The sequence below is a fragment of the Prinia subflava genome, chromosome 1 (assembly GCF_021018805.1).
Source record: "Prinia subflava isolate CZ2003 ecotype Zambia chromosome 1, Cam_Psub_1.2, whole genome shotgun sequence".
Lineage (NCBI taxonomy): Eukaryota > Metazoa > Chordata > Aves > Passeriformes > Cisticolidae > Prinia > Prinia subflava.
In genome coordinates, this window is record NC_086247.1 from 117,070,494 (window position 1) to 117,091,499 (window position 21,006).

At 36.7% G+C, this 21,006-nt stretch overlaps 1 protein-coding gene across 2 annotated transcripts; it reads left to right on the forward strand.

The window, feature by feature from the left end:
- Positions 1-1,550: 1,550 nt before the first annotated feature.
- EFHB (EF-hand domain family member B) lies at positions 1,551-19,832 on the forward strand. Of its 2 annotated transcripts, XM_063409114.1 has the most exons (13): positions 1,553-1,879; positions 2,182-2,244; positions 3,051-3,194; positions 4,520-4,700; positions 5,296-5,406; positions 7,250-7,376; positions 7,738-7,821; positions 9,579-9,645; positions 11,034-11,189; positions 12,007-12,214; positions 12,581-12,784; positions 13,282-13,463; positions 16,347-19,830. In XM_063409114.1, the coding sequence occupies exons 1-13, from the start codon at positions 1,730-1,732 to the stop codon at positions 16,509-16,511; spliced, it is 1,842 nt and encodes a 613-aa protein (XP_063265184.1). In that variant the 5' UTR covers positions 1,553-1,729; the 3' UTR covers positions 16,512-19,830. The 2 variants fall into 2 exon arrangements, with proteins under 2 accessions (XP_063265193.1, XP_063265184.1); XM_063409123.1 differs by lacking the exon at positions 7,738-7,821 and having other exon boundaries at positions 1,551-1,879; positions 16,347-19,832.
- The last annotated feature ends 1,174 nt before the right edge of the window (positions 19,833-21,006 follow it).

Consider the following 21,006-nt stretch of genomic DNA (forward strand, 5'->3'; position numbering starts at 1 on the left):
GAGCACAGGTAGGGAGCCATCTAGAAATATAACAAACACAGGGACAAAAATTCCACTTCCTGAGTTTTATCCTCAGATAAAAAAGTCCCAGTTTCCTGTACCCTATTATTACCATATAATTTTTACATTATTGTACTTTGCTCTTCCTCTCTATAAATAGTTCTCCCTTCTGATGACTTTACTAGATAGAAATTCACCTTACAGATGAATGGATCACAAGGCAAGACATAGCTAATAATTTTATTTAGTAAACTAAATTTTATTTATTAAACTACCAAAAATTATTGCTTTATTAGGCAGGAACACTCTAAACTTCAAGCAACAACAAATATGATTGAAATATGAAAAGAACTGAACACATTAAGACTTTACAAGACATTCTTTAGTTCCCAAGTGGACATGGATGTTCCATATTAAGGGTGTGGTGCAGTCACGTCTACAGCAGAAAAACACATAATTTCTTTTGGAAAAGGGCACCAGCATTGCCACAGCTAGATCATAGCTGATGCTGTACATGATGGGTTTTGCCTGGAGAAGACCAAGATACATTTGTACGTGCTGGAAGTTCATGGATCACGGCACTGACAAGTACTGTTGGTGACTTGGACAGCTGGAGCAGATCATTAGACAGCAGCGGCTGCATCGTTCATTTACAGTCCTTACCAAACAAATGTTAGAGCAGAGAATAAAATGGTAACACCTGGTAATGTTTGATTAATTACGATTAAGATCTGTATATTTATCTAAAATTGGTTTTGCCATTGAAGGACTATGGAGAATGGAGCAGGATGTGATTAAACTGAGATGTTTTGCTGGGAAAAAGGGGATAGTTTGCTAAATGTCATAATAAAGAGGATAAAGAGGGTCTGTTAAACAGCGGTGAAACTTGTTCAGTCTTACCCACGCTGCTTTTCTGCAATAATCCACGTCTGTTTCTAAAAGGCAAATACAGTGGGTTAGATATACGAGGTGTTGACTCATTTAAGACAAACAGCGAGAGCACTCACGTGTCTGGTACGGTACATGGGGCAGTGCTGACGGCTTCTCTCACCCACTTCCATGCTAAGTGCGGGTGGGAGCTGCAGTTTTCTCTAGAGGAACAGCCCCAGTATACAATATTTTAATAGCATGCGACAACATTTGTGAAAGTGACAGTATTTTTTATTACATTAATAAAGATTGAAATTTGATCAAACTTTTGACCATGTAAGACCTCATTTCAACCCCAAGATCTAACCCGCCTGTCTGAAAGCTGGTACATTTTCAAAGCTTTAACAGTCGGCCTAAGGAATGTGCGACCTCTGCAGCTGGGCCTTAATTATTTTTCTACATCATGACATTTACAAAATAGCCCAGTGCAATTGATTTCCTGACTTTCGCCGAGGGGTGTTTGATGTAATGGGGGGATGGCGGGTGCTGAGGGCGGTGGAGGGAGCGCTGTGGGGGGAGAAGAGGGGGGCGCTGGGTGAGGGGCCAGGACGGGGGGCTCTGGGTGAGGGGATGGCGGAGTGCTGTGAGGGGCAGGACGGGGGGCTCTGGGTGTGGGGCCAGGATGGAGGGCGGTGGGTGCGAGAGGATGGCGGAGCGCTGTGAGGAGGGGCAGGATGGGGGGCGGTGGGTGCGAGAGGATGGCGGAGCGCTGTGAGGAGGGGCAGGATGGGGGGCGGTGGGTGCGAGGCGATGGCGGAGCGCTGTGAGGGGCAGGATAGGGGGCGGTGGGTGCGAGGGGATGGCGGAGCGCTGTGAGCGGCGGCCGCCCCACCCGCGCGCTGCCGCCGCCGCCGTTACCGAGCGAGCAGAGCAAGCGGCGGCCATGGCGGAGCAGCCACAGCCGTGCCCCGCAGAGGCGGCCCCCGAGTGCGCTCCGGAGCCGCCGAACGTGAGTGCCTTCGCCGGAGGGGGCCCGGCGATGCCGCGAAACTGCCCCCCGCTTCTCCGTGCCTTTCTGGGGCGGAGCCTCGCCGGCGGAAGGGGCTGGAAGAGGGGCAGCGTGTGGGAGGGGAAGGCGCATCTCCCTGCCAGCCCCCTCTCTCCCAGAAATTGTTGTGGTTCCTACCCACTCCCATCAAAACGGGGACCACTGGACAACGTTCCGTGCATAGAGTCAGATCCCAATTTGACTAATTGTGTGTGTTACTATAACGAGTTTCATTATGCGTTATTTTTGATTGCATTGATTAGGCTGGAGAGTTGCGTCCCGCAGGCAACACGGTTGCGAGTTGTCTCGAAGAGGTGTTACCCAGGGTGAGTTGGTTTGTTGGTTTTTGGCTCCTGTTTTTTTTCCACATCTCTTCGCTTTTGAAACTACCATTTATTTCAATGTTGTTTTTTGTCACATGGAATTATAGAGACTAGCTGGCTGGATTAGAAAACACTTCTGGCAGTTCATTTTCATTCCGCGTTTTATTACAAAAATCACTGTACATGCTTACTTGGGACTAAATTGAATTGTTTTAGACAGTTTTTCCCTCTGGTAATGAAATTAGAGTAATTATTGGGAATTATTATTACTTCTGATGAAGGTTCTTTACAAGGATGCCTGCCAGAACTGTGATTCGCACGGGCCCTTCCCCATGGTCCTGAAGAGTCAGAGGCTACTGACACACAAATTGATCCTGTAAACAGCAGGTCTCCCTTTAAATTAAAAAACCCACAACACCGTGGTTTAAATAGTTTCCAAAATCGCTTTATCGATGGTGGAATTGCTGTGAATTACGTTAAAGGTTTCTGAAATTTTTAAGTCTGACATCTAGTTTTCATCAAGAATGCGTGAAGTAGATGTTAGCCAAATTAAAAAAAAAAACAAAAAAAAATCTGGGAAGCGTTGAAACTTCGTAATGCTGGCTTGATAAAATTTAGTCTGGGTGATTTTGACCTTATGCTCACAGTATCAGCATCTGCAGGAGCATATGCATGTACTATAGCCCTAAAGCATCCTCATGTTTTGTTCTTGTATCTGCAATGACACAAATGTCTGCAGTACATTTTCTTTTCAGGAACGTTTTGTGACTGTCTGGTGTAAACTTATTTTTGCTTTGCCTTCCGTATAGCCTGTTACTCCGACTGTTGTACGGAAGTTTCGAAATACAACAGATCCAGCTCCTGGTGCTAAAATAATATTCTATGGCACAGCAGATGATCCTGACATTGCAACTGACTTGACACATGGCATAAAGTCAAGCTCCAAAATCACTGTAAGAATGTGACTCATTTACTCTTGTTTAAGAATGAGCCTCTTAAGAGAGTTCTTAACGAAAGCAACTGATTTCCTCATAGTCAGGGGTAGAGGTACATAGCTGAGTGATTTATACTGCAGCATTTCACTGCTGCTGTGAATTACCTGAGTTCTGAGGTCAAATCATAGGACTTTTTTAACATTATTGAAACTTGAAAATATTTGAAGTTCAGTGACTGTTATCAGTGACGTAACTTTCGTAGTGACTACTGAATTATTAATTTCATTTCAAGATTTAAGTTAATAAACAGTTTTCTACCTAAAAATTTTGCTGCTTGCTTTTTCCAGGTTACAGGGATAAAACCAGTTAAGCTCCTTGCAAAAGAGCTATTATCTGGCAATGTGTTTTGTTTGGTGTAATTATTCTGTATGCTTTTTTACCTTTGGCTTGAAACTTGATTTGTTTAGCTAAAAACTGATGATTTGGATGTGTCGGACAATTTTGTGTGTATTCTTTAGAAATTATCTCTGTAATCTGTAGTCAAACTAAAGAGATCATCAGTAGTTTTATCACAAAGTTAGTGTTCCTATCTCTAAAAATAGCAGTAATGTTAGTAAAGTGTATTTTTACGAAGGAAATAAGTCCTAGTATTAGAGGATGTTGAGTAGGACATTTATTAGGCATATCCAAAATGAAAGACAGCCAGGTTTTGATGTCATTCCTTAGAAGTTTCTTTGTTGAATGGATTAATCTGTACTGTATCTGTACTGGATTAGCCTGTATTGTCTGTTGAAAACTTTGCATTATTAATTAAATATTATCTGTGGGAAGGGTTGGAAGCCTAGTCAATTTGCTAAGCATGGGTTTGGATCAATTGTATTTGCTACTACTTTTTTCAATATTTCTTTATATAATATTCAATGAGAGTCTAATAATAAATCTCTAGAATGCCCATTGCTTTGATGGTTAGCCTCAAAAATCAAATCACTTTAGTTTTGATAACATTATAATTTGACTATTGTTTCTAATATGTGCTAAGAAAAGAAAGACTGCAGCCACAAAATTTATGTATTAACAAGTGGAAAAACTAGCATAAAATAAATATATCTCACAATAAGTTAGATACTTAGCTGGAAATTTAGCATAGCATTGGCTATAGGTCTTCTCTCAAGACAGAGTTTTGGTTTGCAAGTCAGTAGATAAAATTATGTCAGTGTAACTACAGAAGATCTCATTACAACACCTATGGGCAAACTTTGGTTTGTGTGGGTAGTCATAGTGATGTGTGAATGATCAAAGTTTGTTGGTTTTCCTGCCTCTGGTGTTGTTTGTGTTGTCTTCAGGTAGCTTCGTTGATAAGTCCAGTTGCTAAAAGTGAATTTCAAGAAAAGATGCAAGACATGAAAGAAGCAATTTACTCCAGTAATCGTGAAGCACCTTTGGGTAGATCACATGATCAATCTTCTAAGTTACCCGAGGGCTTGGATATAATTAATACTAGGTTTGGAATAAAAGTCTTCAAAGGTAGGAAAATGTGCCAGTAAAACATATTTCCTGTAAATGCAAGATAATCTGCAATTTAGTATCTAGCACATGCTCTATGATTCCAACAACTCCATTTTAAGAGAAGAGTTATTATATAACAGTTACTGAAAGGCCTAACAATTTTTCAGTTACAATGAAGAAACCAGCAATGGAGAACATGGTAACCAGCAGGGCTTTTGGCTCTCTCCCTGATCTGTCTCTATAGATTTCCTGGGAGAAGTGTTTAGGTAGTTGTCAACTTACCTTCCTTTTCCCAACAACTCTAATAGGTCTCATGGGAGAAACCTCCTTGACATGTGTACCTTTCCTGCACAGACTGGAGGAAATCACATCTGTGTTGTTTATCTTTCTTGCTAATGTTCTGTTCATCTGGGTTTCTGTGATTCTCTCCCTAGTCCCATGCTATTAGGTTATTAGATTGAATATAGATTGACTAGAAATGTGGGAAGAAGTATCATCCTTCCACAGTATTGGTAACTGCTCTAACAAGGCATTGTTTACAATTAAGAGTGAATCAAGCTAGACATCCACCCCCCTTAGCTCCCTCAACCATACATTCTGTATTTGTTTCCAGATTTAACAGCTGGAGAGGTTGTAAATCCACTAAAAACCTTTGAGGAAGTGGATAAAGAAGCGAGAGAAGGACATGATTTGTACGTTCTGTCACATGAGGATTATTACGTGGGTAAGTTAAAGGCCAGTAAGAAACCACATAAAAAGTTCCTCTATGTGTGTTCAGTGCATGCTGTATGATTTTTTTTTGAGATGTAAACTAATTATTTTAACCACTGTATTAACACAATATAAATTATTTTAAAAATTATATGAAAAAAAATTATGTGAAAAAGACTGAGATGGCATGATCTCAGTTTCTAGAAATGTCAATCATTTCAGGATGGGCATTTAAAACAGTATAAGAACTTCATGAAGGAGTTGGAAGCCTGATTTCCTTTGGGTGCTGGTTGAAAAGCAAAATATTTCCAGAAAACTAGAAACTCACAAATGCCCTGGTTGCTTACTGAGTTTGGCATTGTCTAAGCTACTGAAAGCAATCTCATATTTGAAGTCACCGGCTGTGAGCCCAACCCACTCCAGTACTTTCTCCTCTAGTTCCTCTCTTTCATCAGGATCCAAACAGAACTTCAGAGCAGACAGACTTTCTGATGAGGAGCTTAGCATTAAGCTCTGGTTGTGGAAGGTTTCAGGCTGCTGAGTGGCCCTCTGGAATGCAGGTTCCTCAGCCTACAGCATCCTCCCCATGGGTCTGTGGGCTGTACCTGCACTGCTTCAGCCCCTGGGGGCTGTACCTAAGTAATGTGGTCTGTCCAGGGATGGTTACCCTTTATTTCACTGCTCTGCACAGGAGCAGAGTGACAAATACAAATAGCACTCTAAAATGCAGTACGTTTTTGTTGTTGTTGTTTTTTTTGGGGTTTTTTTGGTGGTGTTTTTTTTTTTTTTTTTTTTTGTGGTTTTTTTTTTTTGGGGGGGGGTTTTTGGGGGGGTTTTTTTTGGGGTTTTTTGTTTTTTTGTTTTTTTGGGTTTTTGTTTTGTTTTGTTTTGGTTTGGTTTGGTTTGGTTTTGTTTGGGTTTTTTTTGTTTGTTTGTTTGTTTTTGTTTTTTTGGTTTTTTTTGCAGCCACTTCTATTTTTCCCAGTTTCATGACTTGCACTTAGATTGAAAATGTAAATTTTATGTGGAGACTGTTACATAGATGTGAAATTATGGTACTTGTTGTCTCACTGAGGAAATTTTACTGTAAATAGTATTGGTATAAATTGGCCAAATCTGTAACTTTATCCCCCCTCTTCCCTGCCTTTCTTGGGTACTTTAGTGGAATTATTCATTATCTTTTTCTCTGTTTTGTAACTTCCATCAGCTAGATCATGGAGAGGCCAAGTCAGAAACAGACTGACAGAAAAAAAGTCAGCTATGTGCCTCAGCAGTAGTGTAAGAATTCTGTGCTGCCATACAGCCATATGAAACCCTTATTAGAACATATGCAGTGAATAATATTTTTGAAAGTTCTATTTATCATTCTTTTTAAAAGGTGATTGAAAAGAACTTGGAGAAAAAGAATTACAGGTTTTTGTGTGATAAAAGGACAGATCAAGAGTATATCTGAAAATGCAGCATTTTTAAATTAAAAAAAAATAAATCAAATGTTACAAATGGTACAAATTTCTGCTCAGGTGTAGATATTGTAAAACAATTTGTTTGCATGACCCTCACCACTTAGGCTACATGGTTTCATGTATTCTGTTGGGCTTGTGTTTAATCAGACATAAAAGAACATCCAACTGAAGCAGTTTTTGCTTTTTATTTTGCCTTTTGTCTTCACTTTTGACAATGAGATTGTTCGTAACTACTCAATACAGGGGGAATGCAAATTATTTGTCGTTAGCTGAACAGGTTTGTTAGTTATTTGCCTTTGGTTCTTCATTGTTTTGTCCCAAGAATGAAGATACTGGGTACATTTTTCTTCCTTAGGTGTTTTACATGGGTTGAAATGCCTGCTTTTTCTGCAGGGGAACCAGTCAATAGGAAGTATAACTCACACTTTGACAAGTCTTTTGTTTATGGGATGGAAACCCCTCACTATGAAGATGGGCGAAATACAGCCAAGACCTTAAATTGGGTCTTGGACCTGGATTCGTAAGTTGCAATGAGTTGACTACTTAATTCATGGGATGAATTATCAGGAAGAGTGGGTCTTCATATTTCAAGAAAATTGTACATCTCTCAATCCTATCTTTAGCTGTATTGAACTGAATAGAAGATGAAAGATATGATTTTCAGAACAGTTTATCCAAATGACTTTTACCATGTAGCAGCACTTAGCATGTCTTAAGCATTATGTAAAGCCCTTTGATTTTAAGTAGCAAGATATTTTAATTACTAAGTTGAGAGGAGTTGCTGTTTTCTTTTAATATATAATAATATTTTAAAATATTATTGAAAAACGATTGAATATTTTTAAACAAATATGTGCAGGAGTTATTTTTGTAATTTGTAGGAAGAGAGCACCACACCTTGTGTCAAAACGAAGTGATGATTTCAAGGAAAAATACCAGCCTCTGGTTGGAAAAGTGTTTGATCCGTAAGTCAGCAAAGATACCTTCTGTTATGAATAGATCAAGCACTAAATTCATTCACTTCTGCCATTTCTCCAATATCTTTTTGTATCTTGGATAAAAAATATAACTGTGTGCTTAATGCTTCCAGTGCAGCTCTCATTTAACAGAAAAGGACTTTCTACCTGCTCTAATTAGGCTGATAAGTACACAGGTTACTAATAAGGGCTGTACTGTATCCATGTAGTGAAGTTAGATCTTACTGTTTAAGTGGTCTGTATCTGACAAGCACTCTTTAAGACATTTTCCCCCTGTATTTTGCAATTAGGAAGGTTTTGAAAGGACTGAACCATCTCACCTAATGTTTTGGGATTCGACTATTTTGCTTACTCTGACACTGTTTTTGATCTTCTTCAGTACATCATCTGTAAACTCACTTCATTACTTCCTTGGAAAAGGACACGGAACTAAATTGTGTTATTATCTAGCAGCATTTACCAGCCTCTTTTGAATCATTAGAATGACTGACATTTATGAGGCAATCTGGGACAGTTTTGTAATTTTACAGAACAGAGCTTAAGAAGCACCACAGAAGTCATAAGGTACAGTGGGTGTAGGATCCAGATGTGCTGCAAATCTAGGGCTCCTGAATGTATCCAAAGGCTGTCTGCAGATACTCTAGATTTCTGCAAAAATACATCTGAAGGCTCACTAACAGCACCATTGACTTTGGTAGCAAAAGTTAATTTTAAATTCAAGATCTCAGGCTTAAGCTGATCTGTAGAAGTGTTCTCATAGGTACATGTGAGGAGTGAACACAAACACGAGTCAGTTCTTTCTCTCCCATCACTGCGTCCCAGCTTACTGTGAGACAGACCTGGAGCAAGAGCAACATGAGGCAGTGTGATCAGTCAGGGGTGGGTTGCAGTGCAGGGTGAAACCCAGCACTAATATTACAAGATAGATACAGGCTAACTTAAACTTATTTAGTGAATTTTACGCCATCCACATCCTATATGTGAAATGAAAATGATAAAAGAAAAATATACATAGTAGTTTTTGGATAGTGGTGTTTCCATTTCTCTGTGTGGGGTTTTGTTTGTTTTGTGCTTTAGAACAAAGCACTGGTTATCTTTTCCATTCTGATGGGGATTTTTGATTCAGATAAGTGTTTTAATTATTTAATTATTAAAAATAAAATGAGCATTGAATCTTTTTAAAATTAAAAAAGGAAACAGTTCTTTAATGTCACAAACAACCTTCAGTTTTTGGTAAATAGAACTGAGCCAAGTTTTCCACATGGGTATGGGCTTGGTTGCTGGTTTTGGTAGACACAAAATTGCATGTGGAAAAGCAGAGATGTGATTCAATTTTTCCACTGTAGCCAAATGTACTTTATTTCAGACATTTCAGTTGGAGATTTTGTCTAAATATTCCTATTATTTGACTACAAGGAATTCTCTCACACATTTCTATCATTTTATTTGAAAAAATGGCATAGCATTTTTTTTTCCTTTTAGTGAGCATAAATGTTGAAAAAGTTAATATTTACATTTGGCTGTGTTACATTGTGAACAGTGAATGTTCTAATCACCTTTGCAAAGGAATGCTTTTCTGGAGTGGTAATGTTGAAATTAAGTCCTGATAAACAAATTTCAGGTGAACTATAAGTATCATCCCTATTATATAACCACTTTTTTTTTTTTATTAATAGTAGCTGAGGTTTTATTTTGGCTATTAATAAACTGTTTGACAATTAACAGAAAAATGTCCTTATTGACAGCATAGCAGAAACTATGAATGTTCCCCCAGACCATACATTTGGATTGGTGATCCCTCCAGGTGAATATGGTAAGTTCAAGGGCAGAATAAAATCTTACCTTGCTGGTGAAACTCTGCTGAAGTAATAACTGTTGGTTGTATGTAAGTTTTCCTAAAATTTTAAGAGGCAAGGTACAAAAATTTATCAACACTAAATTTTTTAATCAAAAAATGTGAGAAAATGTGAGAGATTGAAGTTGCTAGAGGGTAAAAAGTAAATGTCAAAAATAAAGAAGCTTAAGGTTTGGGATTATCATGCTGGCATTCTTTTTAAAGCCTTTGTATCTGAATGTAATAAAATGGGAAATGGCAGAAAACCCTTATTGACATCAAAGTTACAAATTAAAATGGCTATTTAAATCAATTTTGCATCTTTCCTGTCAATGATTTCTCAAGCACTTCCCTAAAAAGGGTAAAAATAGCAACCAATAAATAGGGATAATAAGTTTTTGAAGATTGTAAGGAGATAGAAAGCAGAGTAAAAATAAAAAAGCTATTAATTTTCATTATGACAAAATTTTGAAAGCTAGTCAACTCAAATAGTCAGTGTTGGGATCGATGATGTTTTAACATTATGTTTAATAAATAGGGAATACAGTCAATAATTGTGAAGCGACAAAAATGAAATGGATCGAAGTCATCCAGTTAATCTGGGCCAGAGAAAGCCTGTTCAAAGAGTGCATTACCTTTTACACGTTTTAGCATGTAGTATGATAAAGTTCATGCTATCAGGAAGAGCAGAAGGAACTGAACAAAAGAATTCATAATTAAAAAGTAGAAAATAATGCTTGTTCACTGCTGTTAGAGGGGGGATTAGGTGAGCTACTCATGTTTGTTACTGAACTCTGAATGAACTTCTTGCATTCTAGAAAGTGACTTGGCATCTTGGGAATTTGGATGAAGATTGTAGCTCAGTGTGCTACAATTTTAGTTTAAAAATACTAATAAAATTAGGATACAAAGCAAATGGGAACAGTAACATAAAAATAGTTCATTGTCATTCTAGAAACCAGTGATACATAATTATCCAAAATACTAAATTGGCTCGCATAAGATTCTGAAATGTGACAGACTGGAAGGGGTAGATTAATAATATATGTTCTTTTCTGCTCAATTATCTGGACATTGAGTAACAACTACTGCTTTTAGAAGCTTTTGGGAGCAGTGGATAGATTTGTGAAGCTACATTATGATGTTCCAAATTTTTTTTACTCTGTGAGCAGAGAAATAATGATATGGACCATTTCATCTTGTAATGAAGTGTCTGTATCAACTGTTCAGCAGTGCTGAAAATCAGCATCTTGAAACTGAAATTCTCCTTTGCCTTAATGATTAGAGGCTATTTTTTTTTTTTTTTTTTAATCAATGTCTGTTTACTATATATGCACAACTAATTGAGGAATTGTTCATTTTTATGGACGTTCATGATCTTCTTCACATCCGGGTTCCGTGTGAGTTCCTCCGTGGGAAGGACAGAGAAAGAGTTGTCTTGATTGCCGTTCGGCAAAGTCTGAAGAAAGCTAAATATGAGAATTTTGATGTGTTATTGGAAGCATTAAAACATTTTGATAAGGTTAGTGCTCTGAAAAGGTATAAATGTAAAGGAATTTGTGACATTAGTGCTCCTGTGCTGTAGAGATACAGACATGGAGCAAGGATAGCAAGGTAAATATGACTATATGATGAAGACTATAACTGTGAAGATAACTTCATAGTTACTGTTGTTTCATCTACTGTGATATGCTATGGAGTTAGACACAATAGTATTTGAAGCTTTTCATAGTATTATTTACAATATCCAGGTTAGAGGAAGCAAGGGACACACAAGCAGGAGTAATCTTAACAATTTTTGGACTTCAAAATCTGGCATTTCTTTGTAAAGGGAAAAACAGTGGAAGGGATTATGTTCATATGTTCTTCTGAGCTGTACTTTTTGACTGAGTTGCCAAGCATCAGAATTTCAGATATTTTATTTTTTTTTTCTCTCCAGAAAAAAAATTGTAATTGACATTTCATATGTAACATTAATTGTAATGTATACAGAATGATAGATGTTTTACTTTAAAATACATTTTGGCTTTTTCTTAACAATTATGATTAGATTCTTATCTTGTCACAATAGCCTGTCACACCTTTACTCTCAATTCACTGTATTATTTAAGTTGAAAATTGCTTTTTGACACTTCTATTCAGATTTCTAATTTCTAAAATACTTAGGGTTTATTTTTGTACTCAGCAATATTACTCTTCTTGAAATGCTGTGTCTGGTGCTATTTGTGTGTATCCATACACCTAGCTGTATAAACATGTGTTTCTTTTGGTGAAGTTAGTTTATGATGGCTGTTAGAGAATCATAGGATATAACAACTGTTTTATTTTCTTTGTAATAGAATGGTGATGGAATCATACACAAGGACAACCTACGAAGGATCTTTTTTCAGCTGAACGTGAATCTAGATGATGAGCTCCTGGATTCCTTATTTGACTGCTGTGATTTGGATAAGGATGGTCTGATTAATTACAGGGATTTTGCAAACTTTCTGAACTGGAAAGATAAAATAGGTGTTAAAGAGTTTGAAGAAAAAATAATTAGAAAAGGTAGATGCCTTAATACTGGGAAACTGTGGGGATGATCTTGTTCTTAGAATAGCTGTTGAAAGGACATTGCTGTTGTAAAGTAGGTGCTCCTTTAGAAGGATTTAGAGAGTGATTTAACTACCAGCAGAGTCTCAGGTACAGATGTGTTTCAGAATCCTGGAGTTCTGTGTTGCACACTGAGATTGTCACTGGGAAGTTTCCTTAATAATACAGATCAACAGAAAGTAAAACATCTCCTAGGAGCATTATCAGAAATGTAGATGGATTATGTTAGCTCCTTTGTAGTTCTTCAAGCAAAGTTTTTTGCCTCTTAGTCTACAATGTGTTGATAACATATCTTGGCTGTACCATGACTTTTGTATATAGGGAAAAAATTAGATGCCTGTCTTCCCAAAGACACAAAGAAAGAGGATGAACCACTGCCAAAACAGGAAGATCTCGAGCTAAAAGAACCAGGAAGCGCAGAAAAGATGCCAAAACCACTTACAAGATCAACAGACCGTGTATATACAAATTATCAAACAACCTCTTCTCAGTATAATGCTGTAGTAGGTGGTATCCCAGCATCCTGTAAGTACAGTGGACTGTGCTGCTCACTTCTGAGCATTATTTAAGGCAAAATCAGGAGCAAAGTTAAGTAGTATTGCTACAGGTTCTACTAATGTAAAACAGCAACTTAATTTATCTGAGCTAAGGTTTTTTTAAGATTTGGACGTGGAAGTTGGAAGGAATAGTCTATTCAAAACATTGAAATTAATCTAGATGTCTTTGAGAAATTATGCTAGTAATTTTGGGAGAACCATATCTCCTTGGAATCACCTGAAATACTTTCAGGTGGGAATACGAAGTAAGTTAAGTACTAGCATATTACTGCAAGATTCTTTGTTTTCACACTTCATGATGTAGCTGAAGCCAGGATTTCAAAAAATGTGAAAAAAGACATTAAGAAAATTATATAACTTGTTATTGAGCCTATGTCAAGCATCATATTTCTTCTTATTTTATGCAAAATGTTTTATCCTCCCTGGCACTATTTATCCATGCTGCCTATTGATTTGTTTTCACAGGTTATCCATTGTGTGGTGTTCCAACTATTCGTTCAGATATTCCTGCTCCTCGAATTCGCCGCCTCGCTGACACTAATAATTATGGTGACCAGGGCAGTAGTTTTGCAGTATTGTTCCCTTCTGTCTTCAGTCAAAAGGGAGTGTATGAAAAAGATCTTTTAAAAAAGAGACCAAAGGCAGAGGTATAGTGAATTTCTTCAGAATATTCTTCCAAGATAATTGTTCTGCTAGCCATGTGGGAATGGGAAGTCATATTATCAAGTAAACAGGTTGTAAAATTCATAGTACAACATTGCCATCTTGCTTTACTTCCATTCAGCTATCTGGAAAATATGTACTTTTCACATTCTAAATTATTCATAAAGATGGTAGATATTACTTTTATTCAGATCCAACCTATTCAAATTTCTGAGCAAGTTCTCAAGCAACATGTTTTAATAGAAATGTAGCCCCACTATGTCAGTCATTGAATGAATGATCTCCAGAGATCTATTCCAACCAAAGTTATTCTATGATTCCATGAAGCCCCATTCCATTAAAAAGCCCCACAAGAAGATTTTTACAGGTGTATAAAAATAATTTCTATCACAGAGGTGTTTAGTGGAAAATTTTACCAAGAGCTTCTCCCCTCAGACAAACTTGGCAGGTTTTGCTAATGACAAATTCAGCAAACCACGAAAGTACCTTTAAAGTGCTCTGCTGAGTCACAGGTGTAGGCTCAGATCTACAAAGGATCTGTGCAGTGATGGAGGACATTGGGAGTCACACAGCAGTGCTGAGCTGTCTCATAATTCTGAAGACAAAGATGAGACATGAGACTCTAGGGACTTACTTGGGGACTCCATGATTTTTCTGATAGGTCTGCAGCCTCCTACCACTCTGTTTTCTCACGGACCAGACTATCTCTCACATAAATACTAATACAACTTTACTGCTTCTTCTTCAGTATTGTTTACCACTTTGTTTTTACATTTGTGTACAATTTATATTGACAAATATTAAGAGAGAACTTCATTACCTGAAATACAATTTATTAGACAATTGTAATGAAATGTGAAATTCCAATCTAAAATAAGAAAAGAAGCAGTGGCAACCTCTTCCTCTATACTACTCATTATATTAAATATTCAGGAGTCATGTTTGAAAGTGGATCTGGAACTCGAATATATATTTTACAGAAAATAGTGTTGCTGGTTAGCGTCTGGGGGTAAAAAGTGTGGTGTCATGCTCATTAAACACCTTGTCAGATTGTTGTGTGCATGAGCATTTGCCACTTTATAATCTAGCTCTGAAAGCAGGAAATGTGTGCATGCAGCAAATAGCTAACACTAAATGGAATTCATGGTTCATTGAGAAGCCAATGACATCTGCCAATTACATTTGTCAGGCACTAGATAGAGCTGTTCTTTGAAGATATAACATGTCCTGAGATGTCATACTGTATTGTAGACTAAACCAGCTATATTGAATTCAGTACTGAACCACCTCTGAGTCCATTTAAATGCCCTATGTTCATGAAATGGGCTGTTAGGACACTTTATGATTATTGTTTTGATATGTATAATTAATGTTTCCAAAAATTTAGTGGTTAATGAAATGACTATATTATTATATTATATTATTATTAAATGAAAGCCCAGAGTAATTTAACACTGCTTTTGCATAGTGCGGTAGAAATGAATGCCAATTCTGACTATAAAATAGTTTCATGAGGTGACTCATCTTGTTGCAAAAGAACAAAATAGTTCTTGGGCTTGATGTTTTCTTCACTTAAATTCTCTCCAGTCTATTGAAGAGAATAGAAATTATGTAACTGAGGAATAGTGAGTAATTTGTATGCAGCATGATCTTGTTGGTCATAGGTAGGAGTGAGTTTCATCCTATCTGCACACAATAGTCTGTGGTTTGGTCAGTGATGATTTTACAGCAGTTGATGAGGCAGGACAGAGCTTTCTTTTTACATGGTGAAGCCAAATTATGAGAGCATGTAGTCCTTTATTTGCCCTGCAGTGGTGTCCTGTGAGGGAGTATTGCTTTAACTTCTACATTTCACTAGCTTGTTGAAAACACCGGATCAGATCTTGTTTGTTTTACTCATGGGTAATATTATTGATTTAGCTGAAACATTTAACAGCTATGCTTAATGAAACAAAATTCAGTCCCTTTTTTCCTCCTGCAATTTCACCTTGCATAAACTCTCACAGATTTATTGGCTAAGATGAAGCTGCAGATTTGCTGTACTGGGGATCAGGCCTATATTTATACAAAAGACAGTTTTAGAGAAAGATGATCAACAAGGTTGATTTGACTGTGTTAAAGGTCTTACTTTGTCAAAGCATGCATAAAGTCACCATAGCATAACTATAACCCACGTGTACACACACATATATTATACAGTTGAAGCCAAATGTTTGCTGGTATTAACAGAAGCACAGGGAGCATCAATATTCTCCTAAAGTTACCTTCCTCTAATGAGTCAACAGGTTAGTGTACTGAGGCATGCAACATGAAGCACCCAAGTGAGAAAATATGGAAAAAATACCTTCTGCTGAATTATTTTGGTGTAAAATTATAGCAAGGCTCAAAGTTGATGTGAACCATTTCATTTTAGTCATTTCATCCACTTATCTATACCAGCTGATGACCTTGTGTATACTCTTGCTGTGAAATGCAGATAATAATGTAATCTGATTTATGTTGGTAACTGCAGACAGCAAAAATAGAGTGGATAAACAGAACTTTACTTAGGGCTTTTAAAAAGCATTTACTTTTCCCTGAGTCTTCTGTATTTGATTTTTTCCCAGTGTTGAAGTAGTGCATCAACATTACTGTATTAATTACAGACAGTTTTGTACAGCTTTCATTGCAATAATATTCAGATGTACTTAAATAGGAACTTCTTTCATTGAGGATGCAGGATATGGTCTGTTAGTTTTAATTTAAGAGTGGAAAAATATTCTTTGGCAAATAGAGATTGTTAAATATGAAAAAGCCGTACACTGTATAGTTTAACAAAATGCTGACTAGAATTACATGAATTGTCTTATTCTGTATTGTTTTTGTAGATTAAACAAATTCTCCACAATATGGGCATGAATGTTGCAGATGAAAGATTTGAAGAAATATGGAAGCAAGTGTGTACAAAACATGAGATAAAAGAGCTTTGTGATTGTGAAGAAAGTATGTGGAATATACTGAATAAGATACATGAATCACGCATAGAATCCTAGTCTCTGGGCACTGCTTTTCTTGAATATCAGTCATAATACTGAATAAATAATAATAAATATTTGTATGTGTATTGCCTTTCTGAGTAGTGGGTTCGCCACATATATATGAATCATTGCAGTTGGTAGGAACTGGTATCCATGCTTGTAAATGTAATACAAATATTTCTCTTATATTCAATTTTACATTTTTTTAATTTTTAATTTTTTCTCTTAAAGACATTTTTGAAAGCACTAAAGATAAATGTTTCAGATATTCAAGTCCTCTCCAAGATTATTATTATATAATGGCATTTTCCCTTTCTTCTCATGTTCCATAATTCTTGTCAACAGAGATCTGATTGTGGCAAAGTATTTGAGATGTTTGAAAATTCATGTGAGAAGGTGATTTACAGTGAAGTAGTAAGGAAGGTACATAGCAATAGGTGTGGGATCTAGAGTGTTGTCATGAAATAGGCTCCATAAAAACCTATGGGTTAAGAAATGCCAGAAATGAATGTCCAGTTGTGTGGCAGAGGGCTCCTATTCTTTATGCAAGCTTGTGACTATTACTTAATAGTATTCAGCTTTCACAATGAAGAAAAAAGAATGGACACTGAGAGGTGTTTAGGTAATAAACATTACATAAAAGTGCAGGCTGAGTAGTCTGAAAAGTTTGTGAGGGCTTTCAGAGAGCCAACTGTTCATCTGTGACCAATATAGTTTCTTGGGAAGAGGGAGAGTCATTAATGAAAAACACACAGAGATTATTATTGTTATTATAATCTCAATGTGTATATATAAAGCCCAATAAGAATAAACAATGGAAAGTGAATAATACTAAAACCTGTAACTGTGAGTTGGAATGTTCATTCTTCTACTGCATTACTGAACTTCAGTATAAAAAAGATGGAAACTGTTCACTGTTAACAATGAGAAATGCTACTTCTAGACTTCCAAATTCAAACTGCCCAATGTAATCTTAACAGAAAGGATTTCAAGAAGGATGTTACTTTGTCACCTATTGGTGCTTTAAATACCTTAAAAAGACTTGAGAATGTTGCCAGACAAAAGCATTGCTGAGTTTTACAATGAAAGTAAAGGTTCTGTTATGTTAAATACTAGAAATGCAAATGTAATGCCAGCTTAAAATTTTACTATAACCTTCTCTCATGTTTGTTAAGATTCCTCTTTTGCCTATGTTCTAGGAGCTGGTCACTTACATGTAACTAACTTGTTACATGAAATCTGCAAGCCAGACCCTTTTGTGCGTTATTTTTGTAGCATTAACAGTAGATATCTTACATCAAGTAGAAAGAATTTGGTTTCTGGTATCTCCAAGGAGCAGGTGGTGGAAATGCTGCCTGATGAAGCCAGCTTCTTTCCTGCTGTGAATGAATGTTCTGCGCTGTTACTGCCTTGCCTCATCATCCTTGTAGAACTCTCTGCATGCACTCAGAAGCATGCAGGAGGTAGACTGACTGGCCCAAGTGGAATCATGACAGAAAGATAAATGTACAGCTGATTACAATTGAATTTATTATGTTAGAATTTTATCACCTTCAGTGAAATCCTCTAAATCTTCTTATTATGTGAGAGGGAAGAATCCTTTACCTTTGCTGCAGCAAACTTTCAAAAGCATTAGAGAGAATTACTTTAGAAAAAACAAAATATTTTTCCTCTTCAATAGAAGACTTTAGGTGAAATATTCAAGCTCACTTCAGGGGAAAAATATTGCTGGATCTATGTGTGTGCATATATTTATATGCACGTGTATATATATGAGATCTGTTGTGTTCGTTCAGCAGCTTGAAATTCTGTGAGCCCTATTTCCTTTTTAATCTACCATAAAGATACTTGCTTGCACTCCTCTACTTTCAGTAGAATCTTTTCCTCTGTCAGTGAAATGGAATTAATGTTGTTCTTGGTCAGTCTGCTAAATAAGTTCTGAATAAAGAAGACTGATAAATCATGGTTTAGTTTTTTGTGAGTATATTTGTAACCACAGACTAAAGATTTTCTTTCAAGTTTGGGTTTGAAATTACCCCTCTGAAGCTTTAAAAGATAAATTACTCAAAAGAGCTGTAAATTCTGCTCTGCTGTTTTTCATCACAATACTCAGTGGGAAGCCCCTGAAAGATTTAATCACTGTGACACAGACATCGACTTCTCAGGAGTTCCCCAATTCTTTTGCTTCCTTTTGTTAAATGCTTTGTGTACACAGAGTCTTGGTGCAGATTTTTGTGTTTCATGTCTGTTTGACTTCCCAATATGTGAATTCAATGACATGTTTTTAGGCTTTAAATCTACAATTTGTGTTCTGTAATTTTTATGGCTCCCTCAATATATTCTAAATAACAGAAAATATAAGATTTGCTTTCTTCTATAGTTCAGTGTGATTCTAGGTATGGAGTTGGTGTAACCAGGACAGCACACTACCTTGCACTAACCAGGAGCTGTATCCAAGGTAAAGTTTTTGGAAAGAGATGTGAAAACAACTCAAAAGCCATGTGTTCTGAGAGTAAATGTATAAATTTAGTGCTTGAGGCAATTTTTTCTCTTAACAGTTATATTAAAAAACCACATGTTGACTGAGATGGGGGACAAAACTACTAAACAGCAAATTGTAGCAAAGTAAATATTTTGTTAAAAATCGGTGAGTTATAGATGTTTTGTGTCAAATTTTCTTAATGAAATTTTCATAAAAGTAGACACTGGATAAAAAACACAACACATTGAGATACTTGTGCATTATTTCTCCATTAATCTCTGTTTCACTGTGATGAGTATTCCAAAGAATAATGTATTTAATAATGATGCATTTTTAATTGGTTCTGTCAAGTGAACAACGTTCATTTTAGTGCAGATGTATTGGTTTCCAGGAGCAGGGCAGGGAGCTCTTCCTATATACAGAGATAGAGGAAAGTGGTTGCTAGTCCTCAAAAGCCATGACAGGGCAACTGACTTTCAATACTTAAAGACACCTATAAAAGATAAGGTTGAAGATTTGAATGTGCAAAATTACTTTTCATTCATTCTGTATTTCTGGCTCTTTATCTTTAGAATGTGAATATTAATGTACACACATTAATTGACATATTTGTATCATATGTTCACATATATGTGAATGTGAATAGGAACGTACATAGCTAGTATGAGTTAGTGACTTGCTCTAAGGAAAGCAGATGTTGGATTCGATTATTCTATTATTATTCCTGTTATTATTTCAGTTCTCTAATGAAAAAAAATCTGTGCAATGGCATTTGTTTGAGATGCTGGAAGATCCAGTGCACTGTCTTCCATAGACATGTATGTACAAATAAATGTAGGCCTTTCCTTGATATTATTACTAGATAACATTATTGTATCTGTCTTTAAAAGATGTTTTTGGTTCTGTACATCAAGAAGTACTGCGGTTTTCAGTGATTTATCTGATCAAGTAAATTTCCTGGTCCTTGTACTCATTCCTTGAAGTGAATGGCCAGTTGTGTTTGTTTATTTGATTTGGTTTCTAAACAGCTCTATATAGTTATTTGTGTGCTAAATAGAATGCTAATAATCTTTTATACTAAGAAGAGTACTTCAATTGTATGTCTAAGCAGAAAAGCTACTGGGGAAAAGTGCCTAAAAAGATGATTAATGTCTTTGTGTTGCCAACAGATAGGAGCAGGTTTGATGTTTTTGGAATGACTTACACAGCCTAATTAGTTGATGTTTGCCATTGGGATGCATTTCTTTTGACAGTAGTTATTTGTATTTGACAGTCTGTCAGGAAGCACCATCTTCATGAGTGACTTCACCTTGCTGGATGGCCAGAGTGCTTTTATAGCAGCTAGGTACAGGTTCAGGCATGCCAGAGAAACACTAAATGATACCATAGTTGAGTAGTTCCAATAGGATCTGTATTTCTTTACTTCTCTTTAATACCTTACTTTAATTTTGAAGATGCCAGCATAGATTATGCAAACCTGTAAGAAAGATTTTGGAATTTTTGATCAGCACTAATCTGCAAGGGGAAAGGTAGATAAAACAGTTGCCACTATGTTCTGATTTGCTAAGACAGGTGCTTGTTGATTTCTGCCAGATGTGTGTGGATTCTCTGAGGCCTGGATGATGTAGAGAACTTGTGCATCCTGTGTCCACATTCTTTCTTCCAAATGTGGAAATTTATATTCCTGGGGACACAGGTATGCACAGCTGTGTTCTGACATCATACCCTAAGAGATGAAGTGTTACATTCTGTAATAAAACTAAAGAGTAAATCTGCTGTATTCCATGTGTTTTCAAAGCTCACTCCTCATTCCAAGGCCTAGATGTAGATGAAAATGGCAAAACTAAGACTTTATCTGAGAGAAAAGAGATCCTGACTGTTACATTCCCCTGCGGGAATGGTTTCTCCTCTCTCAGGGACCCCTAGAGCTTGTACCATGTAGTTTGACCCTTCCCTCCCTCTCTGACCCCACTGGCTGTGTTCCAATTTGCTCCTCCCTGACAAGAGCTGAGAAAAGACCCTGTTCCT

What these genes read in the sequence shown, in the direction of transcription:
- EFHB (XM_063409114.1), top strand. Translation starts at nt 1,730, where the DNA reads ATGGCGGAGCGCTGTGAGCGGCGGCCGCCCCACCCGCGCGCTGCCGCC. An exon ending in GTTGGAAAAGTGTTTGATCC is followed by an intron (nt 7,822 to 9,578) that starts GTAAGTCAGCAA and finishes CCTTATTGACAG; the next exon opens with CATAGCAGAAACTATGAATG. An exon ending in TGATCCCTCCAGGTGAATAT is followed by an intron (nt 9,646 to 11,033) that starts GGTAAGTTCAAG and finishes TTCATTTTTATG; the next exon opens with GACGTTCATGATCTTCTTCA.